The sequence below is a fragment of the Bidens hawaiensis genome, unplaced genomic scaffold, assembly GCF_021521415.1.
Source record: "Bidens hawaiensis isolate Kalapana, Puna unplaced genomic scaffold, B.hawaiensis_p1.1 tig00008283_1, whole genome shotgun sequence".
In the NCBI taxonomy this organism is placed as follows: domain Eukaryota; kingdom Viridiplantae; phylum Streptophyta; class Magnoliopsida; order Asterales; family Asteraceae; genus Bidens; species Bidens hawaiensis.
Window position 1 is genome coordinate 21,832 of NW_027491589.1, and position 20,146 is coordinate 41,977.

Genomic DNA, 20,146 nt, shown 5'->3' on the forward strand with positions numbered 1-20,146 from the left:
GGTGGGATGAATGTGTTAATTAATTTGTTTCTAGGTTAAAACATATATATAGGAGAGTGTTGTGGTCGTGACACACGTGTTGTGTTTTTATGTTTTTTTCTAAACAAGTTATTATTGGTCCACATGTGCTTAGTTTATTGTTTCTTAACCTTTGTAATAACAATTAATAAACATCATTTGTTTTAGTTTGAACCTTTTAAGTTGGAAAAAAGACGGTTATATACAAATGTTGAGCCAGTGAGAAGATAGCAGGTAAGCACCCTCATCTTATTATTTAATTTTTTTAAGCATGTGTAGTGATTAAAAACTATATAATAAAATAAGATTTAGAACATAATTGATTCCCTCCCGCCATTATTAGCGCATTCAAAGTGGATGGATTAAAAAGAATAATTTTCTTTTATCATATTGAGGATTTTTTCTATTATTTTTGAAATGATTAAATAATGATTAAACTAATTAAATAAAATTAAAAAAAATGGAAAAGTGATTGGTCTTTTGACCAAACCATTGCCCCAAATGTTGTCGTTAAGGAGACGCTCAGACATATAAAGCTCAAAGATGTCCCACGGCCTGAAATACCATTTCCGCTCGCCGCCGTGTCTGTTCTATCTCCGGTCGTGCCATCACAACTATCAGAGAAAACCCCAAAGCAAATACAAATGAATTATCATATAGGCCGACTTGCTTCAATTTAAACAGTTTCGTAGGCTTTTATGGTTTTTCATTATCTATATGCAAACTAGGCATGTTTGTTGAGGCAAATGTACACTTATTGCACTCCCTATCATCTGATGAACATTAATGTTTGACCGAACCATATCAAAGGATCATGATATTCAGTATTCACATGATATGCACGCGGAATAAAATGAACGATGTTTTAAGAAAGGGGGCTGGAATTGCATGTTTGATCACTTGGGGGCTGGAAAAAAATCTTTTCAAAAGGGGGTTTCCGCCATTTCTATTGGCGGGGAGTTGAGACGATATAGATGAGCCAGAAAACGAAGACAATGTAAGAACTTTGACATGTACAATGATGTAATATACCATTCCAACCCCCTTCTTAAAATTTTCATGTAAGCGTTGAGTAATTTTAGCTAAGGAAAAGGGGTATGTGTGAAATTGTAGGTAGTTGTTGAAAGTGTTGAGTTGAAGGTGTGTAATTTTAACAAAGAAAGATGGGTATATGCGGAATTTAGATAAAAACTAAACAGAGCCGAATACAAGCTTTAAATGGTTAAAACTGAAAATGATTATCATGTTCTAGTGATGCATAATCATAAGAGTTGAATTCATTTCTATATTACCCAAATAAATGTAAAATTAATTTTTCTATAATAAACAAAGTGTGAGGAGCATGTATTGTTAGATAAATATATAGTTTTTTTGTCATCACAAATGGTTGGTGAAGTATAGTTAATATTAATGTTACATCTGCTAAAATGCACATGAATGGTTGGTGAGATGGAACCAGCTTCTTTGCAAGTTCTATTAGTCTTTATTGAAAGTCTTAGATTCTTTAATTTGGCCCTTTTATAAAAAACTACAAAATATTATATAATATGCTTTCTTGTGGACTCACTTTCCATTTCCTTTTGAACTCAAATTACCTTAACTGTTACTTACCAGTAACAGTTATCTGTTACCAGTAACAGTTATAACATGAAATAGTATCCAAGCAAGTTATTTCGTTAAGAGTGTAAATACTCAACATGACCAATAAATATTGATTTCAAATACACAGTAATATTTTGTAGTATGCCTTTTTAGCAGCTTTCTTTTGCAAGACATATATATATATATATAAGTGAAAGATCACCTATATATAGTATCCACAACAAAAAAAAACATTTACGTAATACCAGTGTAACGCGCGCGCCCAATAATTACTAGTTTATATCAAAATCATAAGTCATGAATCATGATGAAAGTATACTGGTAAAGTTCAAGTGCGAATAAATTCACTTTCTTTTACGAATATTTAATGTGATACAAAACACGTACGTACCCACCAACAATAAGTCCTAAGCTATGTAATCAAACATTATTCTACCCAATTATTTATATGTCCATGTTGAGCTCATGCTATTAAAGAACGCGTACATATTTTGGATTTTATTTATTTATTGATGGTTGATTATATACTTGAATTGTCCTGATTAATTATATGAATTATGATTAGCCATAACTTACAATTTAACATGTGACTTTTTAAACCAACCAAAGAGCATGCTACTTAACCAGTGAGCCAGTATCAACATCAGCTCGGGCTTGTAATTTAATAGATGTGCAAAATTGACCTATGTGTTTGGACTTCTAATTTGAGCCTGTGGGTTATATATAAAGTTCAATGACTTAAGTAAGCAAAAATAAAAACTCAAAAATGGATCACCTCCAAGGGATTTGCTTATTTTGCAATGAGAATTCCAACATTTGCTCCAACTGATTTTGGACATAAATGAAGGACTAACCTTAAACTTTAAAAACAAGGCGGTAGAGGTGGCAGGAGACGAAAGTTTGCTAGAAGTGGTAGGCAATGGTAGGGTTTGGGTTCGAGGTTGAGATGAGAAGACTATTACTATTGAGACGGCGGTCATTGTTGACCAGTTCTTCACATTAGTAATAGAAAAGACTTGAATGATATGATCATAAATTAATAAATTAAACGTATTTGTTACAGCAGAGAGAGTAGTCACGGCAAATGAGTATGATTCTGACAACATGATTGTTAGTTTGCTCGAGTTCTCCTTTAGGATATATGCTAATGATGGGGATTCGGATATATATAAAAACCGAAAATTGGGGGTGTCAATTCCTGACACGACCAAAACCCGAAACGAACCCAACGAAAAATTATAGGTATTGGGTCGGCTGACACGACTCGTGTTTTTAAATAGGTCAACCCGAACCCGACACGTTTAAAAAACGGGTCAACTCGAATCCAACCTGTTAAGTTGACCTGTTAACCTATTTAACAATTTTAGAGTAGTTAATATTTTGATTTTAGAGATAAAAAGTTTTAAATCTTAAAGTTAAATACTTACATTTTTAATTTTTCACATATTAATTAACTTTTAAAAGTAAACTAATTTCTTTTACACTATTTTTATCTATTTTTTATTTCCAACATTTTCATTTTATTAGGTTTAAATATCTATTCTCTTGCTATTTCATTCGCATGTTCTTGTCTTGAGCTAAATTTGTGCACCTAAGTTAAAATGAGAGATAAATACACAAAAACAACTAAATTTATCACAAATTATTAACTAGTTTTATATGAATAAGAGTAATTAATTGTTTAATTTCTTATTGAGTCTATAGATATTATTCATGTTTGTATATGCACGTAAAATGGGTTGATCCAAAACACAACCCGAACACGACACGAATTTAAATGGGTCAACGCGACACGAATAAAAATATGAGTTGGGTTAGGGTTGAAGAATCTCAACACTAACCCACCAACCCAAAACCTATCAACCCGTCAGCCCGACCCGACTGACACCCCTATCAAAAATATTAGAGAGAGAGAGAGAGTCACACGATTTTTTATGTGTGTTTAGGGATATGTTATGATGTTAATTATTCTCTCTCTCTCTATATATATATATATATACACACACACACACCTCTAAGGTGAAACCCTTGATTAGCAACTAAAAGTAATATGGTCCATCAACAATTACCAAATTAATATATTATAAGGTATAATTCAATTGTTTTGATTTTATGATAATATAATTGATAATATGAATAATATATAAAATGTATTTATTCTTACAACAATGTGAAATGTTTTGCTAACAGAAATAAAAATAGTACAACTTAGGAAAAAGAAAATAAGTGGTCCTTCATTTCACTCCTTAGTGTAATATTGTTAAACTATCAAGATGTAAGAACATTAAAAAGAGAGAAATTAAATATCCAAATCATCTAGTCTATTAGTTGCATACGATAAATAATTCCCTTCATCTTTTGATGCATCCCATTTTAATTTTTGATTGTGTTGTTTATTTTCTTATGATGTGATTTTGGGTGGTTGTAGGTGGGTTAGAAAGAAAATGTTATTGTTTATGAGTAAATTCAGAGAAATGTTACCCTCAATAGATGTTTAATATTTTTTGTAAGTATTTGTGACTTGAGAAATTTTAAAAAAGAAAATGATAAAAGTATAATGTTGTTTAATTAAAAATAAAAGAAAAAAGGATATTGTTTTTAACATATTTTTAGATTCGAAGATGAAGAATGGATTGTTGTATATTTCATAGACCCTTTTCTAATCATTTGATTTAGTTGAATTAATTGGTACCACCTGCACATACAAGACTTAATTTCTTTTTCTCACTAATTAGTTGAATTTTAGCTCTGATTAATTTATTTTAACCTTTTATCTAATTTGACATTTTTTTGGGATCTAAGTATATGTATGCATATATGTTTGGTTAATTTAAACTATGAGCATTGAATTATGACTCGTTTGGTTTGCCACTTCAGGTCGACCGTCTCGTTGTCTAACTATTATTTTCGTTTCTTTTCTTCTACGCCTTTTTATTTACATTCGTTCTTTGTTTCAAATGCATGTCACGAACATATATCGTGTTTTATATTAAACCACACACGTCTATATAATTAAAGGCCGACGTCGATGAAGATGGTGGTGATATGTAGGTCAACGAAGCTTTAGTGCCGTCACAATACGAAGACAATAAAATTCGAATGGGTAAACCGAATTACAAAAGAAATTACTATGTTAAGAATATGAACTCTTATCATTTTAACATTAAAATCTTGTATAACTTTTAAATAACAATTTAAAATTATATCGAAAACCTTTAATAAATGTTATCACGCAATTGAGAGAGGTGATATTCACTTTTTCTCTCTTTCCCATTAAAATTTGCTTGCGTTTGTAAAGCACAAATCATAAACATGGCTTTCTATATAGAGCCAAAGGTAAAAGCATTCACAATTTCTCATTGCCATTTTTGGATTAAAGATGTGAGAACTGAGTTCTCATAAATTTTATGTTTTCTATATATAAATTTTGTTTTCATGTATTTAAAGTTTATAATAGTTTTGAGTCCTTAATCTAGTCATATACAATATTGTGGCTACACGTTTGTACTTTAAAGAGACATTATGAAATTCATGAAATAACGTGCATCTTTACATATTTTTTTATCTTCACAACTATTTTATTATACTTTTGTAGTAATTTTGTCCATATTTTATATATCTACATTACACGATGTAAACAAAAATGAATTGAATTATGATTTTCTCTTATGCATAAGTTACTACATTATGTGTAAAAACTACACGTCTACACATAAATACTAAACATTATTTTGAATTAATATATTGTGTTTATGATTACTTATATATATGTCAAAGGGAAAGGTTCATGTACATTTTGATTTTAACATGAGTACGTAGGAAATAATGTCAATTTATTTGAAAATGCGAACGTAAAGAACAATACCAACTAAAATACTAATCTACATAAACAATGACTTATAATAACAAAGAAAAGAATCTAAAAACTACAACAAAAGAATCAAAATCAAGAACAAAATAATAACAGCATATACCAACAAATACTTATAACAGCAAAAGAAAATATCTAATAATAACAACAAAATATAAATAAGCAAATACTTATAACGTCTCATAATCGAAAATTAGCAAATACGAACAAAAAATAGCAGCAAACACCTATAAAAATAATCCTAATCATAACAACAAATTGGTTCTCACCATTTTCATGTTAAGAATAAAATGTATTTGATCATGTTTCATATGTCAAATAATGTCAAACATAAACCTAATAACCATATAATACAAATTTAAATCAGTTTACATATTTTAAGTACTCTAAATTTTAGTTGAACAGGAAGCAAATCATTCGAATTCATTTAAATTGTATACCTTTATATATTTTGACACAATTACATTGTTGGTCCCTAACGTTTACATAAGGTAACAAGATTGGGTACTAAGGCTTAAAAGTCACAAATATAGGTGCTAACATTTTAATTTTGTAACAATGTTAGGTACTAACTTTAACTTTCCATGTTAACAGAAAGTGCAAAAGCTAAAAAATATAAAAAATAGGGCATTATTGTCATTACACATTCTCACTAAAATGTTTGACATATTTGTGTTTTGGAATTCACATTTTGATTAGTATGGCGACTAATAATTTACCCGTGTGTTGCGGGGTGAATTTAGTCATTAAAACTCAAACGTTGCAGTTACGAGTCAACGTGAATTCAGTCATTATTTATAACATTCGTTACGGTACCGGAAATAAACCTAAAAAATAAATTCACCTAATTAACATATTTAAAACAAAAAACCAAAAAAAAAAAAAGTTAGCGGCGCTCGTATAGCATATTATTTTTAAAATTAGCATATTTAAGACAATATTTACTCGATTAGTAAAACCGCTCGTTGTGTTGCGGTGGTGAGTTGACGCATATTCGGTGAGTATTGGTTACATTGATAAAGGTACCTTAATAAAACCCAAAATATAAATTTATTGAATTAACATATAAATATATCATCATACAAAAAGAATTAAAATATTTAAAACGATATTTATTCGGTCAATAAAAATTGGGTGTTGATTAAATTTTGTTCTCCGGAATTATAAATTCTCTTAGTTTCCATGAATTATTTAGTTTCTGAGATTTTATTTTTAGTTCCCGTAAACAAAATTGATCCCGTAAACATACTTTTATTAAAATACAAAAAATAATTTTATTTGTGAAGGCTAATCCATAAATTGTTTAAGGGATAACTTTTTTGTTTGAATTCTTTAACACTGCATTCTCGGGTTTAAAATACAAGGAAAATAAATGATGAGATTGGATAGAGGAAGAAAGGAAAAGAAATTATATACTTAAAAGACATTCTCGAGTTAAAATAAAAGAAAGTGTTTATTATATTCTTGAGTTAGATTGGAATGAAAAGATATGAAAAAAATTTGTAATTTTACAAAACTGGTAATATGGTAATGAGATATAAACTTTCCTTCACAATCCGGCCATATTTGACAGGAAAGTTTTGAAGAGAAAAAGACTTAACTCTTCCTTCTATTCTCTTTCTTTTCTTTTAATGAAAAAACTCAAGAATGAAAAAAAAAAATTCTTATCTTTTCTTTTCCAGTCCCTTAAATAAAAAACTCAAGAATGCAGTGCAAAGGATTGTTTGTTAATCAAGATTTCTTTATTTTTGAAAACAAATCTTTTATTAATTTTTTCATATTCAAAATATCTTGGGGATAAAGTTTAACTAAAATAATAGGAAAACCACATCATGATCCAGGTTCTAAACCAAAATATGTATGATTTTTTTAAAAAAATATTATGAACACGAAGAACATCATTAAATTAATCAAATTTCAAAAATCTTAGGGTTTGTCAAATACGAGTTTAACAATTATATAATCGAATACTAACTTAGGGTTCATAGGTTTTAATTCATGTCTTTCGATTTAGATCTAGATTTTTTTGAAATCATGAAGAAATAATTCATCAACATCACTCTGATACCACATGTTGGCCAGTTCTTCACGTTAGTAATGGAAAAACATGAATGATATAATGAACATATAACCAAACCTTGTTTGTCACACCAGACCTTGTGGGTCTGGATGTATGACCAAAAGTTGACACCTTATTTTATTACGTAGCGAAAAACATGTTTTTAATAAATAAACACCTCTTGGTTTAAGTAAAATATTACAAGTTGACACCTTATTTTATTACGTAGCGAAAAACATGTTTTTAATAAATAAACACCTCTTGGTTTAAGTAAAATATTACTCCATAAACATATAACAGGGACTTATACACCCTTTGTCGTAATCAATGTTTTAAAAAGGTTATACCGGATTTTGGTAAGGCAACCGGGTTATAGAGCCCGGTATTTTTAGATGGTTTGCTAGAACATCGTGTCACCGGTTTTAACTAGCAAATTGGTTCTAAAACCAAGAGATTTTTGATATTCTTTTTACGGCTCATATTTATTAAAATGACTTTTAACCAAGCGGATAAAATAAAACGAGTTAGCATAGCAAACAACGATTCGTAATCAACCAATTTTTGTATCTTGCAATCCAAGGTTGGTTTCTATTCGTTAATCAACCAATACTTCCTATTTGACTCGATCACTGTTCATGTGTGTGCGATGTTCATTAATGTATTGTGAAACAGAATCAGATACATATTATTCTTAACATGAAAATAGTGAGAATCAATTTGTTGTTATCATTAGGTTTATTTTTATAGGTGTTTGTTGTTACTTTTTGTTCGTATTTACTAATTTTCGATTATGAGACGTTATAAGTATTTGCTGATTTATATTTTGTTGTTATTATTAGATTTTTTTTCTTTTGTTGTTATAAGTATTTGCTGTTATTATTTTGTTTTTGATTTTGATTCTTTTGTTGTAATTTTTAGGAATTTTTCTTTGTTATTATAAATCACTGTTTATGTAGATTGGTATTGTAGTTGGTATTGTTTCTTACGTTCTCATTTTTTTATAAATTAGTATTATTTCCTACGTTCTCATGTTAAGATTAAAATGTACATGAACCTTTCCCAATGTATTTTTTAGGGTTATTTTTTGTGTTGAAGTTGTATTTAAATGGAATTATAGGGTAAACTATTCAACCCGGTTGAACCTCCCAATACATCCCGATTCAAACAGTTGTACCATTTTTGAATCAAATCCGATACAAGCAAAATACCGGTTTTTAAAACATCAATCCTAACAAACATTGCTTTAAAAGAATATCTACATTATACTACCTCCATAAAGTTGTACAAAGTGTATTTGCCACAAGGTCTTTTCATTTCTACGGAGTCAACGTCCTTTCAGCATCTACCGACACTGTTATGACTATATTTTCGATTACTTGAAAATGCTTATACAAAATGCATCAGCGAACGTTGGTGAATAACGCTCACAAGGACAAAACATTTTACGTTTTGCGTTATGTTAAATCAATTTGATCATATATGTGTTAGTAGTTTACACACTCAACATGACTATATCACTCGTGTGTACAACCACGATACACACTACGACTATGCCTAGTTTTACGCATGCCTGCTACTGTGTCTATACTGGCCATGCTACAAAACTTCATCTGTAACAAAAGTATACATTGGAGCCAACACTTATTACGGTCTGAATGCTACAAAACTTTCTTGTTTAATTTATACCAAGATATGGATAACAACAAACTAATCATAGAAGTAAATTCAAAATTAATAAATTCTGTATCATTTATAAAACAAAAAGAAAATTATAATTTAAATAAAAACATCACATCATATATCAAATCTTTTTTTTAACGGCCAACTAAGTAACGCCGGGTACTCCGTACGCGGCCCCCATTGGCTAAAGGTAGCCCGAGACGGCCACTAGTCCGGACGGACGGAGCCCCTAGCGGTCCACCTATTGAGGGATTCACCGGATAAAACCCGACCCCCACGCCGCCAAACGGCACGACAGCGAGGAGCCGATAAAACCGGGTGAGATCAGGACTCGAACCCTGGCAAGCCAGGGTCATCCCTCATGTCTCCCATATAAATTGGTGGTAGTGAGGTTTGAACCCCCTACCTCTCACTTATAAAGTGAGTGCTCTACCATTGAGCCACAACCAACTTTATCATATATAAAATCATAAGCCATACTCATATCAAAATCAAAAAGTCATACCGGTAAAAGTTTAGGTGTGAATATATTCAATATTCTTTTGTAAGTAGTTACTAACAACCCACTAACAATTAAGTCTTTCTTAATCAACACATTATGCTACATTCCTACTCGACTATTTATATCTCCATGTTAGTCTCAGCAAGAACTTATTAAACAACGCCTATTTTGGACATTTTATTAACTCATGGTATATTAAATAATTTGTCCTGGATTAATTATATGATCTATGCTCGGCCATCACTTGCAATTAGCCAACCAAAACGCAGGGTGCTTAACAAGTGAGCCGGTATCAACTTCAGCTCAGAATGGTAATTTAAAAGATGTGTAAGTAAGAAGTTTTTAAGATTTATGAGGATTCATTATGTGTATATGAAAATTTACGGAGAAAAAGATACAAGTAAAAATAAGATAAATAAAAGAAAAAAGAAAGAAAATCAATCATTGGTCAACCCCCCTTTCTCTTTCATTGGTCTTCGGCTTCACCAAACCGAATTTCATACCCAATAGACCTAGCCGAATTGATTGGGGGTGCATAATCGATTCGGGTACCTTGAGCCGAGCTCCACCCTAAACACCCAAGAGACTAACTATGAGTGTGTTTGGACTTTTAATTAAGTTTGTGGGCTACATAAAAAATTCAATGACTTAAATAGGCAAAAATAAAAACCGAAAAAGGCGAGGAAAAGTAAAAACAGGCAAGAACAACACATTGAATTTTCTCTTATCGCCTATAACAATTCGAGTTTCATCAAGTCCTTAATCTAGGTTAAAGAAATTCAGACTTGTTAAATTCATTTTATTTGACCGTTCGCAGTCTTATTTAGGGTTCAGGTATGATTTTGATTTTTATTTTTTTAATCTTGATTGGAGCTTATGTAGTTCATTCAATTGTATTGTTGAAATGGGCATATTGGATTCAATTCTAGGGTTTTAGGTGCATAAAGTTTCAAGTAATGAAGCACAATAGGTGATCTCAAACTTTTTGTATACTAATGATTACACAAAAAGTATGTTAATGATGGGTGCTAATAGATATAATTCATTTTCTTGCTATAAAGGTGAAGATCACATATGCGACCCAGTGTCGAGTAAAAGCATTGACCCACGATTAGAAGATATATCTCCATAATTTAGAAATTACTAACCAATCCTTTAACATTTTAATACTCGTTTAACCAACAAAACAAATTAAAAAAAAGAACCCAGCTGATGATAATTCATACGCTAAGCCATGCCTCCGCTTGTTGCTGTGCGAATTATCTGAAACAAAGCTGCCACAAAGTAAAGAAAATTCAGATGCCAACTAGGGCTGTTTGTTTACATCTGAATGGAACCATTCAGATGTAAACATCTGTTTCATTCAGACTTCAGACTGTTTGATTCCAAACAGAAAAACATCTGAATGGTTAAAATTAGGTCTGAATCATTCAGACTTGTTGTTGCTGAATGGGACAGAAGTTCATTCAGACCTGACTCATTCAGATCTGAATGAACCAAACAACCCCTAATAAATAAAGATTAAAACTGTTGCATATCATTTTATTAATTTCACACTTTTCTTCACATTTTAGTTTTACACAAACTAATTTATCAAATAAAATTATAAAAACTATAATGTTAAACTATCAACAATCTAGGATGTATAAATTATTTACAAAAACATTGGTCAAACTTTTCCCTGTTTGATCAGATCGACCCGTTAGACCTTTGGTAGCAAAGTTTCAAAATCTTGACAAGAGAGTTTAAACGACAGATAAAGTTACAGGATCCTATGACAACAAAGACGAAAAACCCGATCACTATAGGGCCGACAGGGTAGTTGTCTTTCTTCTTGGAGGTTGTTTCAGGCACGGAACCACGTTTCTCGATGTTCTTCTGAAACCTCTCCACCTTTCTATCGGATAAACGCTTTGATGTTGTCTACAAATATCACAGTTCATGTCAGTTAATAAAAAAAGCTCAGATGCTATATAATCATCTCAGTTCAATTAATCCATCATTGAGAATCAACTGAGTGTCGCAAAAAGATAGAACTCGTAGTGGATACAAAATAACAAGAATTTTGGGAAAGTAGAACTAGCGAATTACAATAGCATAACAAAACAATTTTACATGGAAAACAAACAGTCAAACATGCATACAGAAATTACGTAACCAACTCAATTGAATTAATGTGATGCAGCCGATGAGCCGAAATGAGGTGATTCGGCTGTAAACCAAAACAATACACCCTAAAACACAAATATTAATCATGCTAATGAAATATACAAGAAATCATATGCTAATCGACGAAAACACGAAGATTAACCAAATCGAATAAGTAAATAAGCAAAGTTTTTAAACACGAGAAAGCGTGTTTCGAGAATCAACACATGTTTATCCCTTTCGTTTTCAGATACCTAGTCCTAGAGGCTGTGGAGTTCCTAATAGGGTTAACGGGTGGGGTCGTGCATAGTAATTTCTCGGGCCTTAAGACCCAAAGCTTTGTTTTTAGTATGATCAGTTTTGCTTAGAGGTGGCAAATGGGTTGGGTTGGGTCGGGTCGAAACGGGTTAGGGTTGAAACGGGTTAGGGTCGGAACGGGTTAGGGTTGAAACGGGTCACTTATAAAAAGGGTTGTTTTGGTTCGGGTCGGAACGGGTTAGGGTCAACAGGTTCGGGTTAGAACGGGTCAAGGTTGGAACGTGTCAAAATGGGTTTGGTCAAAACACATTTAAGTGATTTTTCATTTCGTTTCAGCACGTAACAGCTCGTTTAAGCGATTTTTCAGTTCGTTTCAGCGCGTAACAGCTCGTTTAAGCGATTTTTCAGTTCGTTTCAGCGCGTAACAGCTCGTTTAAGCGATTTTTCAGTTCGTTTCAGCGCGTAACAGCTTGTTTAAGCGATTTTTCAGCTCGTTTAAGTGATTTTTCAGTTCGTTTCATCACGTAACAGCTCGTTTAAGCGATTTTTCAGTTCGTTTCAGAACGTAACAGCTCGTTTAAGCGATTTTTCAGTTCGTTTCAGCACGTAACAGCTCGTTTAAGCGATTTTTCAGTTCGTTTCAGAACGTAACAGCTCGTTTAAGCGATTTTTCAGTTTGTTTAAGCACGTAACAGCTCGTTTAAGCGATTTTTCAGTTCGTTTTAGCACTTAACAGCTTGCTTAAGCGATTTTTCAGTTCGTTTCATCACCTAACAGCTTGTTTCAGCATGTTTTTTTTTCGTTTTTGTCGAATTTTCAGTTTCGGTTAATTTGTCGATTTTTTTTAACTAGGGCAACGGATGAAACGTTTTAGTTTTTTTACATTTTTTGTTTTTGTTTTATTTTTTGAGTTATGATTTTTTTATTAATTTTTTTGAATTTTTATTAATGGTTTCTATTAAGATCAAAGTTCCTCAAAAAAAATTAAAAAAAAAACAATAAAAAAATCATAACTCAAAATATAAACGAATAACGAAAAAAGTAAAAAAACTAAAATAATTTCGTCGTTATCCTCGTTCATCAAAAAAAAAAACCCGACAAATTAACCGAAACCGAAATGTCGACGAAAACGAATCAAAAACCAAAATCGACCCGTCTAGTGCGAAAACTCGAAAGAAACCGAAACCCAACCCGTCCAGTGCTAAAACTCGTGTCGGCACGAAAGCTGATCCGAGCCGAAACCTAAACCGATATCGTTCCAATCTAAAACCCGTTTCAACCCGAACATGTCACTTTTCCTTAAGACACTAACCCACATCGACCCATGTAGTTAAATTTGTCAACCCATTTTGACCTAAAAATAAGAATGTGAAATTTAAGTGACCCATTTTGACCCATTTAATTAATACCTACGACCCAAATCAACCCATTTGAATTTTAAAACAACCCAAATTGACCAATTTGGAATGGTTTGGGTCAAGGTTGCCACCTAGTTTTGCTATTCAAAAAGAGGTTACGGCAAAGCTTGTTGACCGTTTACCTGCCACTTAATTGTAATCGTTTAATTTGTTTAAATAGTATTTCTATTAAAAAATTTAACAAATCAAACACAGAAAAACCCTAAGGCGTGAACGAAAGATCATGATTATTGAATGGATCTGATCGGCATTTACATGCAAATTCATCGAATTCGTAAGATGGAAAACCTAATTAAGCATAACGGGAAGCTGATTACAGATTATAATGGTATATGAAGATAAAAACGATGGCTAAATAGAGAAAAAAGACAGAAATTTGGGATTAATGCATTACCATCGTAGGTTTCGAGAACATCTGCAAGCAAGAGAGTTTCCAGACAGCAGTCCTGCAGTTTCGGAGCACACAGAATCAAGGGCTTTGAAAGAATGTATTATTATTAAATATTAAATAGATGGGGGCATTTATATTTATGAGACGGTTACCTAATTGTAGGTGGGTTGGGTGCGGGGTGGGTTTTGTTCTCGAGCGGCTTGGTGAACCCGATGAAAAGAGACGATTCTCAAGAAAATTGAAAAAGTTGGTACCGAAACTAAATACTATGGTACTAGCCCAAAACACCATTATGTGCTCATCATTATCGACTAAAACTTCATTCTGAATCATTTTTCATGAAACCATTCTGTTTAACGTAATTAAATAAATTTTTAAAGAATATAAATTGTTTTATAAAAAATCTAATTTACTACAAGAAACTTGTTTTTAATTAAAAAATGAGTACTCGTGTTGTTATTATTATTATTATTTGAAAGATACAAATGCATAAAATCAAAATACGGACTCAAAGAAAGAAGCTAGAGCCTGTGAATATAGACAAGGAAATTAACAAAATTGAACATGTACCAAGAGTACTATTAGACAGACCTTAATTTTCTTGGTTGATCTTTTTTTTTTTTTTTTGATATTTTGTATATTTTATTGGTCTTTTATCTTACAATTCAATTTGTTAATTTCATATTTAATATTGTTCATATTGCCATTGCTTTTGCTCTTTTTTTTTAACTAGTCTTGTAAGTTGTTTTAGCTTTGTTGATCTTCAAGAGTTCTAGTTTTTTACCTGGCTCGGTTACTAGAAGCCCGTAATCCTCATGGCCTTCGCTCTTTGTGTGGTTCCATACACCTGATCAGTAACCACATTAACCAAGATGATAATTGTGTTGGACTTAATCATTTAGGTTCACATGTGAAACAGGTTAGAATTTGGTTAGAGTTAACAATATTTTAGAGTTGGTTTTTAGTTTATTTATAGACTTTTATTTTAGGAGTCATCTTTTAGGATTTAATTGGCATAGAGGTTATTATGCTTGAAGTTTGAATCTTCTATTTAAAGGGTCAATTAGTCTTGTTTCTTAATCATTGCATTCAGTTTTGATTAATAAAAAGTGTCCATAAAAAATCTATCTTTCTGATTCCGTTTTTCTAGTTGCTGATCAATCTGACTATGCCGTTAAACTGTAGTCACAAAAATTCACATATGGAAATTGAATCAAACAAACATCACTAACACACTATCCAGACATTAATGAGTAATGATGTGTCATATGGCCGTGTGACATGACAAAAATAGTCATACCGGCCATATAAAGGTGAGAAAACAGTCATATGAGCGTATAGGTGGCAAATCATAAAGCTAGTAATAGTGACAACTAACCGTAGCCGGTTAGAAAGATTTATTAAACTTTTAAAGTCATAAATTAATCATCTTAAAGACTTAAAGCTTCTTGTAGAATCACTAGAATCATGAAAATATATTTGTTAATTAGATCCAAAGAGATGTTACCTGAATATGCTTCATTCTCAGACACAATCCACCTCCCCTCAAAGGATTCGTCAAACGGTTCGTAAAATATCTGAAAATATAAAACAAAATCGTTCGTAAATCATAAATCATGATCGAAATGACAACACGCGCACGCACGCACACTCGTAGTATATATAGATCACTCACACTGCCAGAAGACACGTATATCTCAAAAGCGAATAAACTGATCAAAATCAAACATAAGAAGTGCAAACACCACATTTTTTGTTTGCATTCTTCCATAATCCAACGATCAAATTCTGTACAAATATTGTTAGTATGTTGTGAATACTGACTTACGTATATATATGGATCTCAGGTGGGGTTACGTCAAATAATATTAACCATGATATCGGAGAAATAAACCAATAAGGGATTGCCACGTACGTGTTTTCAGGCATAGCTCGCGTCGTCTGCATCATAGTCCGAGATGAATGGCTATGGTAACGGGTCATTTTTTATTTTGAAAGTAAAATTAAAATTAAAACTATAATTAAAACATGTGTCAAAATAAAAACTATAAAAATATTTTCAAAATATATTTTATTTCACAAAAACTCGATTTTTAGTTTTGTGAGTTACGGAGAATTACTAATACTCGATGCCGAATGCGTTAGTAAATTAAACGAGCTAGTAAGATTCACAAATTATATTCGGGAGATCGGTTTTTATGACTTTGAGAGTGAGAGTACATAGAAATGAAATTTTAAGTACGTAAAGGGTTAAAAAAGTGGTGTCAAGGAAAGTTAAAGCTAGTGACGAGTTGGAAGTGCTTATAAAAATATTAAACTTACCCGATATAGAACTTGATAGCAAATCAAATGAGCTATTGCTAAGGCGGCTAGGTTGCATTGATGATACGAGAATAATCAAACTGAAATCCAACATGTTCTAAGCTCTTTCCTCAAAGACAATAAAGCTTCTAAAATTACATTTTAGAATTTGATTTATTTGACTTTGAGGGAGAGAGTTCAGAAAAAATTGAATTTTAATTATTTAAACAACCAATGTTTAAATTTGGTTCAAAAAGTCGTGTTGAGGTGAGAAAGCTAGTGACGGGTTGTAGGTGATAAAAGTACTAAATTTACCCAATGCCAATCGTGGGTTGTATTAATCAAACCGAGAGTAATCAATATAAAATCCAATATGTCCTCAACTCTTTCCTCAAAGGCAATAAAGATTCCCAAATATATTAAGGAGGTCAATTTACTTTTTTTTTTTTCATAAGTCTTAGTCTCTTTATTTACAAAGAGTTAAATTATATTAAAAATAGTTCCAATTACAATAAAGAGGCAGGTAAGCGGGCAACAAGCTACGCTGTCACCCTCTTTTGAATGGCAAAACCGATCCTACTGAAAACAAAGTTATCGTTCTTCGGCGTCGATGAGTTACTGTGCACGACCCGCTGAACTCTTTTTAGAAACGCAACAGCATCGGGAGCAAGAGACCCAAATGTGTCAAAAGCAAAAGGAATGAAGGCGTGTTGATTCTCCACACATGCCTTCTTGTGCTTAGCAATTTTTCCTGCTTCTGCCTTTAGCACGACATGCCTAGCAACAAACCCGGTGTCCCTAAGCCCGACAAGAGGGTACACCCCAGGTAAGGTCCACACAAGCATGTCCCCCCCCCCCCCCGCCCATCCAAACACAAGAATGTCCGCTGGTCGGAGAGTAGACCTTCCTTCACGTGGATCCGACAAGAAATTCACAGGAGCCTCTTTTCTTGCCGAGATTCCCGCCCGTTTTAACACATCACAAAGGACATCTCTGACCAAATCATGTCTATATTTGAACCCAGGAAGTTCTTTGCAATGAATCACGTGTTCACCAAAATTATCTAAACAAACCTTACGGCAGACCGGGCATGGCTCATCAACTGGGAACAGTGGGATCATTAAACGATATTTAAGAATAGCTCGGTACTCCACTGCTGACATGTGCTGGCCTAACCCTTCGATTGGGGTGACAGTCAAAAAGTCTTGAGCATGAGGAGCCTGAAGACATTCTAATACCGCTATTTGACGAGAGGACATGCCAAACTTTTCTCCCAAACTTTGGACGGTTTTACTATAAAGGGCACTCGCCAAAGCATTTTGGGTTTTAGGGGGGGCGATGTCCTTATTAGCGAACCCGCCCAAGATCAAAATCGGGAATAGAGTTGTGCAAATAATCCATCGCACACCCAAAATCGGAATCCAACCCATCACCACCACAATCACGCAAAATGTGGTCCTGTAACTTCCAAGATTGTGCTCTCGAGGCAACGAAAGCATAGGTGGAAACATCCTCAACTGAATATAACCCTAAACCACCGAAATGGATAGGGAGAAAGGCTAGTCTCCATTGAATATCCCCAAAAAACGGACCCCCACATACCACAATATCCTCAATCGCCGCTCGAAGCCCTTTGTCAAAAACAGAGACAGCTTCCTTAACAAACATAGGCTGACATGTTCGGAGTCCAAACAACAATTTAGCCACCCCCAAACATGAGCGAAGCAAGAGAAGCTCGCATTGAGGGTCACGCAGACGAGTAAGACATCTCATTAGTTCCACGGCTCTTGAAGCTCTGGTAATGGCCAAACTACTGATAAACCCAGCATCCCGGCTAACCGCACCTCCAAGGAGTTTTACCCCTAACTCCGGTCTCCCAATCCCTATAGGAAATAAACCTACTTTTGCCTTTACCACATTGCACGACGGCCAGTATACTTCTGTCTTTTTAATATTAAGCTCAAGCCCTAAACTTGGCCCCTTAGATCTAATTATATCCAAGGCTTTAGCCACTTCAATGACGTCTCCTATATCGTGCCATCATCTAAGTACCATGCATGGAAAAGTAACTTGTAACCATCTCCTACTTGATGAATGAGGGGGTGTAAAGCTAAAGCAAAGAGAAGGGGTCCTAAAGGATCGCCTTGTTGAACCCCAGTAGTTGACTGGATACAATCATTCCCTACATATAGCCTTGCAGGTTGCCCGTAAAGAAAATTAACCCATAGGGAAATAGATGGGCATCTGGCACGAACTTCTTGCAGGAGGGTGGTCCTATCCACCAGGTTGAAGGCATTAGAAAAATCTACTGTAAGCAACGCCAACGACCCATCCGAGTGAAACATATTAAGAAATATATTCGCGCTATGAAGCACCGCCTCCGCTCCACTCGGGACCCCCACCCCGAATTGAAAATCACCAAGGTATTTTGCCATCTCTTTCCCAACACTCCTCATAACCACTTTGGATACAAGTCTTCTCCAAATCGCGCCAACGACAATAGGCCTAACCCCATTGTCAGGCTTAAGCAGTGGCGTTAGAAGGGTCGAGGCCACAAACTCCGCCAAAGAAACAGGGCATCTCCCCCCTAACCACAAGTTAACTACCTCAGTGATAACCTTAAGCAACCCCACGGCAATCGCGGATCCTTCCCCACATAGGGCATCCAAAATATGTTGGGCCCTAAGCCCATCTCTACCACATGAAGTCCCTTTAGGAAACGATTTAATACACCCTAGGACACTTTCAACGTCCACAACCAAAGGGGCCACCGAGAGTAAGGCATCAGGCAAGGCGGGCGGGGGAAAGACGGGATGCTTATCAAGCAACGCTTTCATAGTAGCGTCACCAAGAGGAGCAACACCCGAAGAGCACAAAACTTTAACTACGGCCGTGAAGTGCCCATCAGCAACTTTCCGAATACATTGCTTAGCATTGAGGCCCTCCCTCGAATGATCACCCCCGAAGGAGCCCTCATCGGCTCTGGAGCCCATATCCATCGGTTGGTTAAAGAGCGATTGGATAAGATCAAAACATCTGCTTCCATCACCCCAACTTGCTAGGGCCTGCCGAATAGAATGACATTGTAAGGATTTCCTATTCCCCGACCTACGCTCTTGTCGGTTGGAAGGCTTGACAACTTGTAATGTGCAACGGGGTAATATCAAAAGTTTAACCCACGCTTCAATGGACTCTGGCCTAGACACCACCTTGCACAATGAAGCAGATAAGGCATGGGCAAATGCCATGCGACAGCTAGAAGGGATGCTTTTAACTGTCTTTACCGGAAGTGCGAAAATACGGTCAAGGAGGGTCGCGTCCAAAACTATCCCACCCAAAGGAGCTACATCTATCGCAAGTTGTGGCTTAGGGATCCTGACAATGAAGTCTTCCACCCCTCCCGTATCACCTTTGAACTTGATAACTTTGTCTACATGGTGACAATGCCGATTGAGGGCCTGTAAAGACATGCACTCACCGCACAACCATAGTTTGGCAACCTTTAGAGCATCTGCCAACGCAACAAAAAGCTCACAATCCCCGGATACCGCATCCCGCATAGTGCTTTTTTGTCATCCGAATATAGGTGTAACCGCTTTATATGTGCCCCTAACCTTTGGATCCCCTTGGACCCAACCAATCCATCCGGGCAGCAATGGAATCCTCTAAACGGGCACAGCCAATAGCCCGTGCCCACCTCCCCCGATGGGGCTCCGTTGACAATCCGAGCCCTAGTCATAACCCCACAAGACGAAAGGCCAACAAACAAACTCGAGCTGAGTTTGGAAGTAAAAACCCGAACTAAGAGGCAAAAGGAGAGCAACCCACAGTTGCTCTCCCCTCCGTAAACCCAAAAAAACCGATTAACTCATTGAGACATTTTATCGAACACCTGGTG

General features: G+C 34.4%; 1 protein-coding gene across 1 annotated transcript; it reads right to left on the minus strand.

The window, feature by feature from the left end:
* Window positions 1-10,763: 10,763 nt before the first annotated feature.
* On the minus strand, window positions 10,764-14,057 carry LOC143637399 (uncharacterized). The gene is made up of 3 exons (XM_077104794.1): window positions 13,951-14,057; window positions 11,499-11,655; window positions 10,764-11,006 (listed from the first exon to the last, which is right to left on the minus strand). Exons 1-3 carry the CDS (start codon window positions 13,969-13,971, stop codon window positions 10,960-10,962), a joined length of 225 nt encoding a protein of 74 aa, XP_076960909.1. The 5' UTR covers window positions 13,972-14,057; the 3' UTR covers window positions 10,764-10,959.
* Window positions 14,058-20,146: the final 6,089 nt, after the last annotated feature.

What these genes read in the sequence shown, in the direction of transcription:
- LOC143637399 (XM_077104794.1), bottom strand. Translation starts at nt 13,971, where the DNA reads ATGTTCTCGAAACCTACGATG. An exon ending in TGTTCTCGAAACCTACGATG is followed by an intron (nt 11,656 to 13,950) that starts GTAATGCATTAA and finishes TGATATTTGTAG; the next exon opens with ACAACATCAAAGCGTTTATC. An exon ending in CTTTGTTGTCATAGGATCCT is followed by an intron (nt 11,007 to 11,498) that starts GTAACTTTATCT and finishes ACTTTGTGGCAG; the next exon opens with CTTTGTTTCAGATAATTCGC.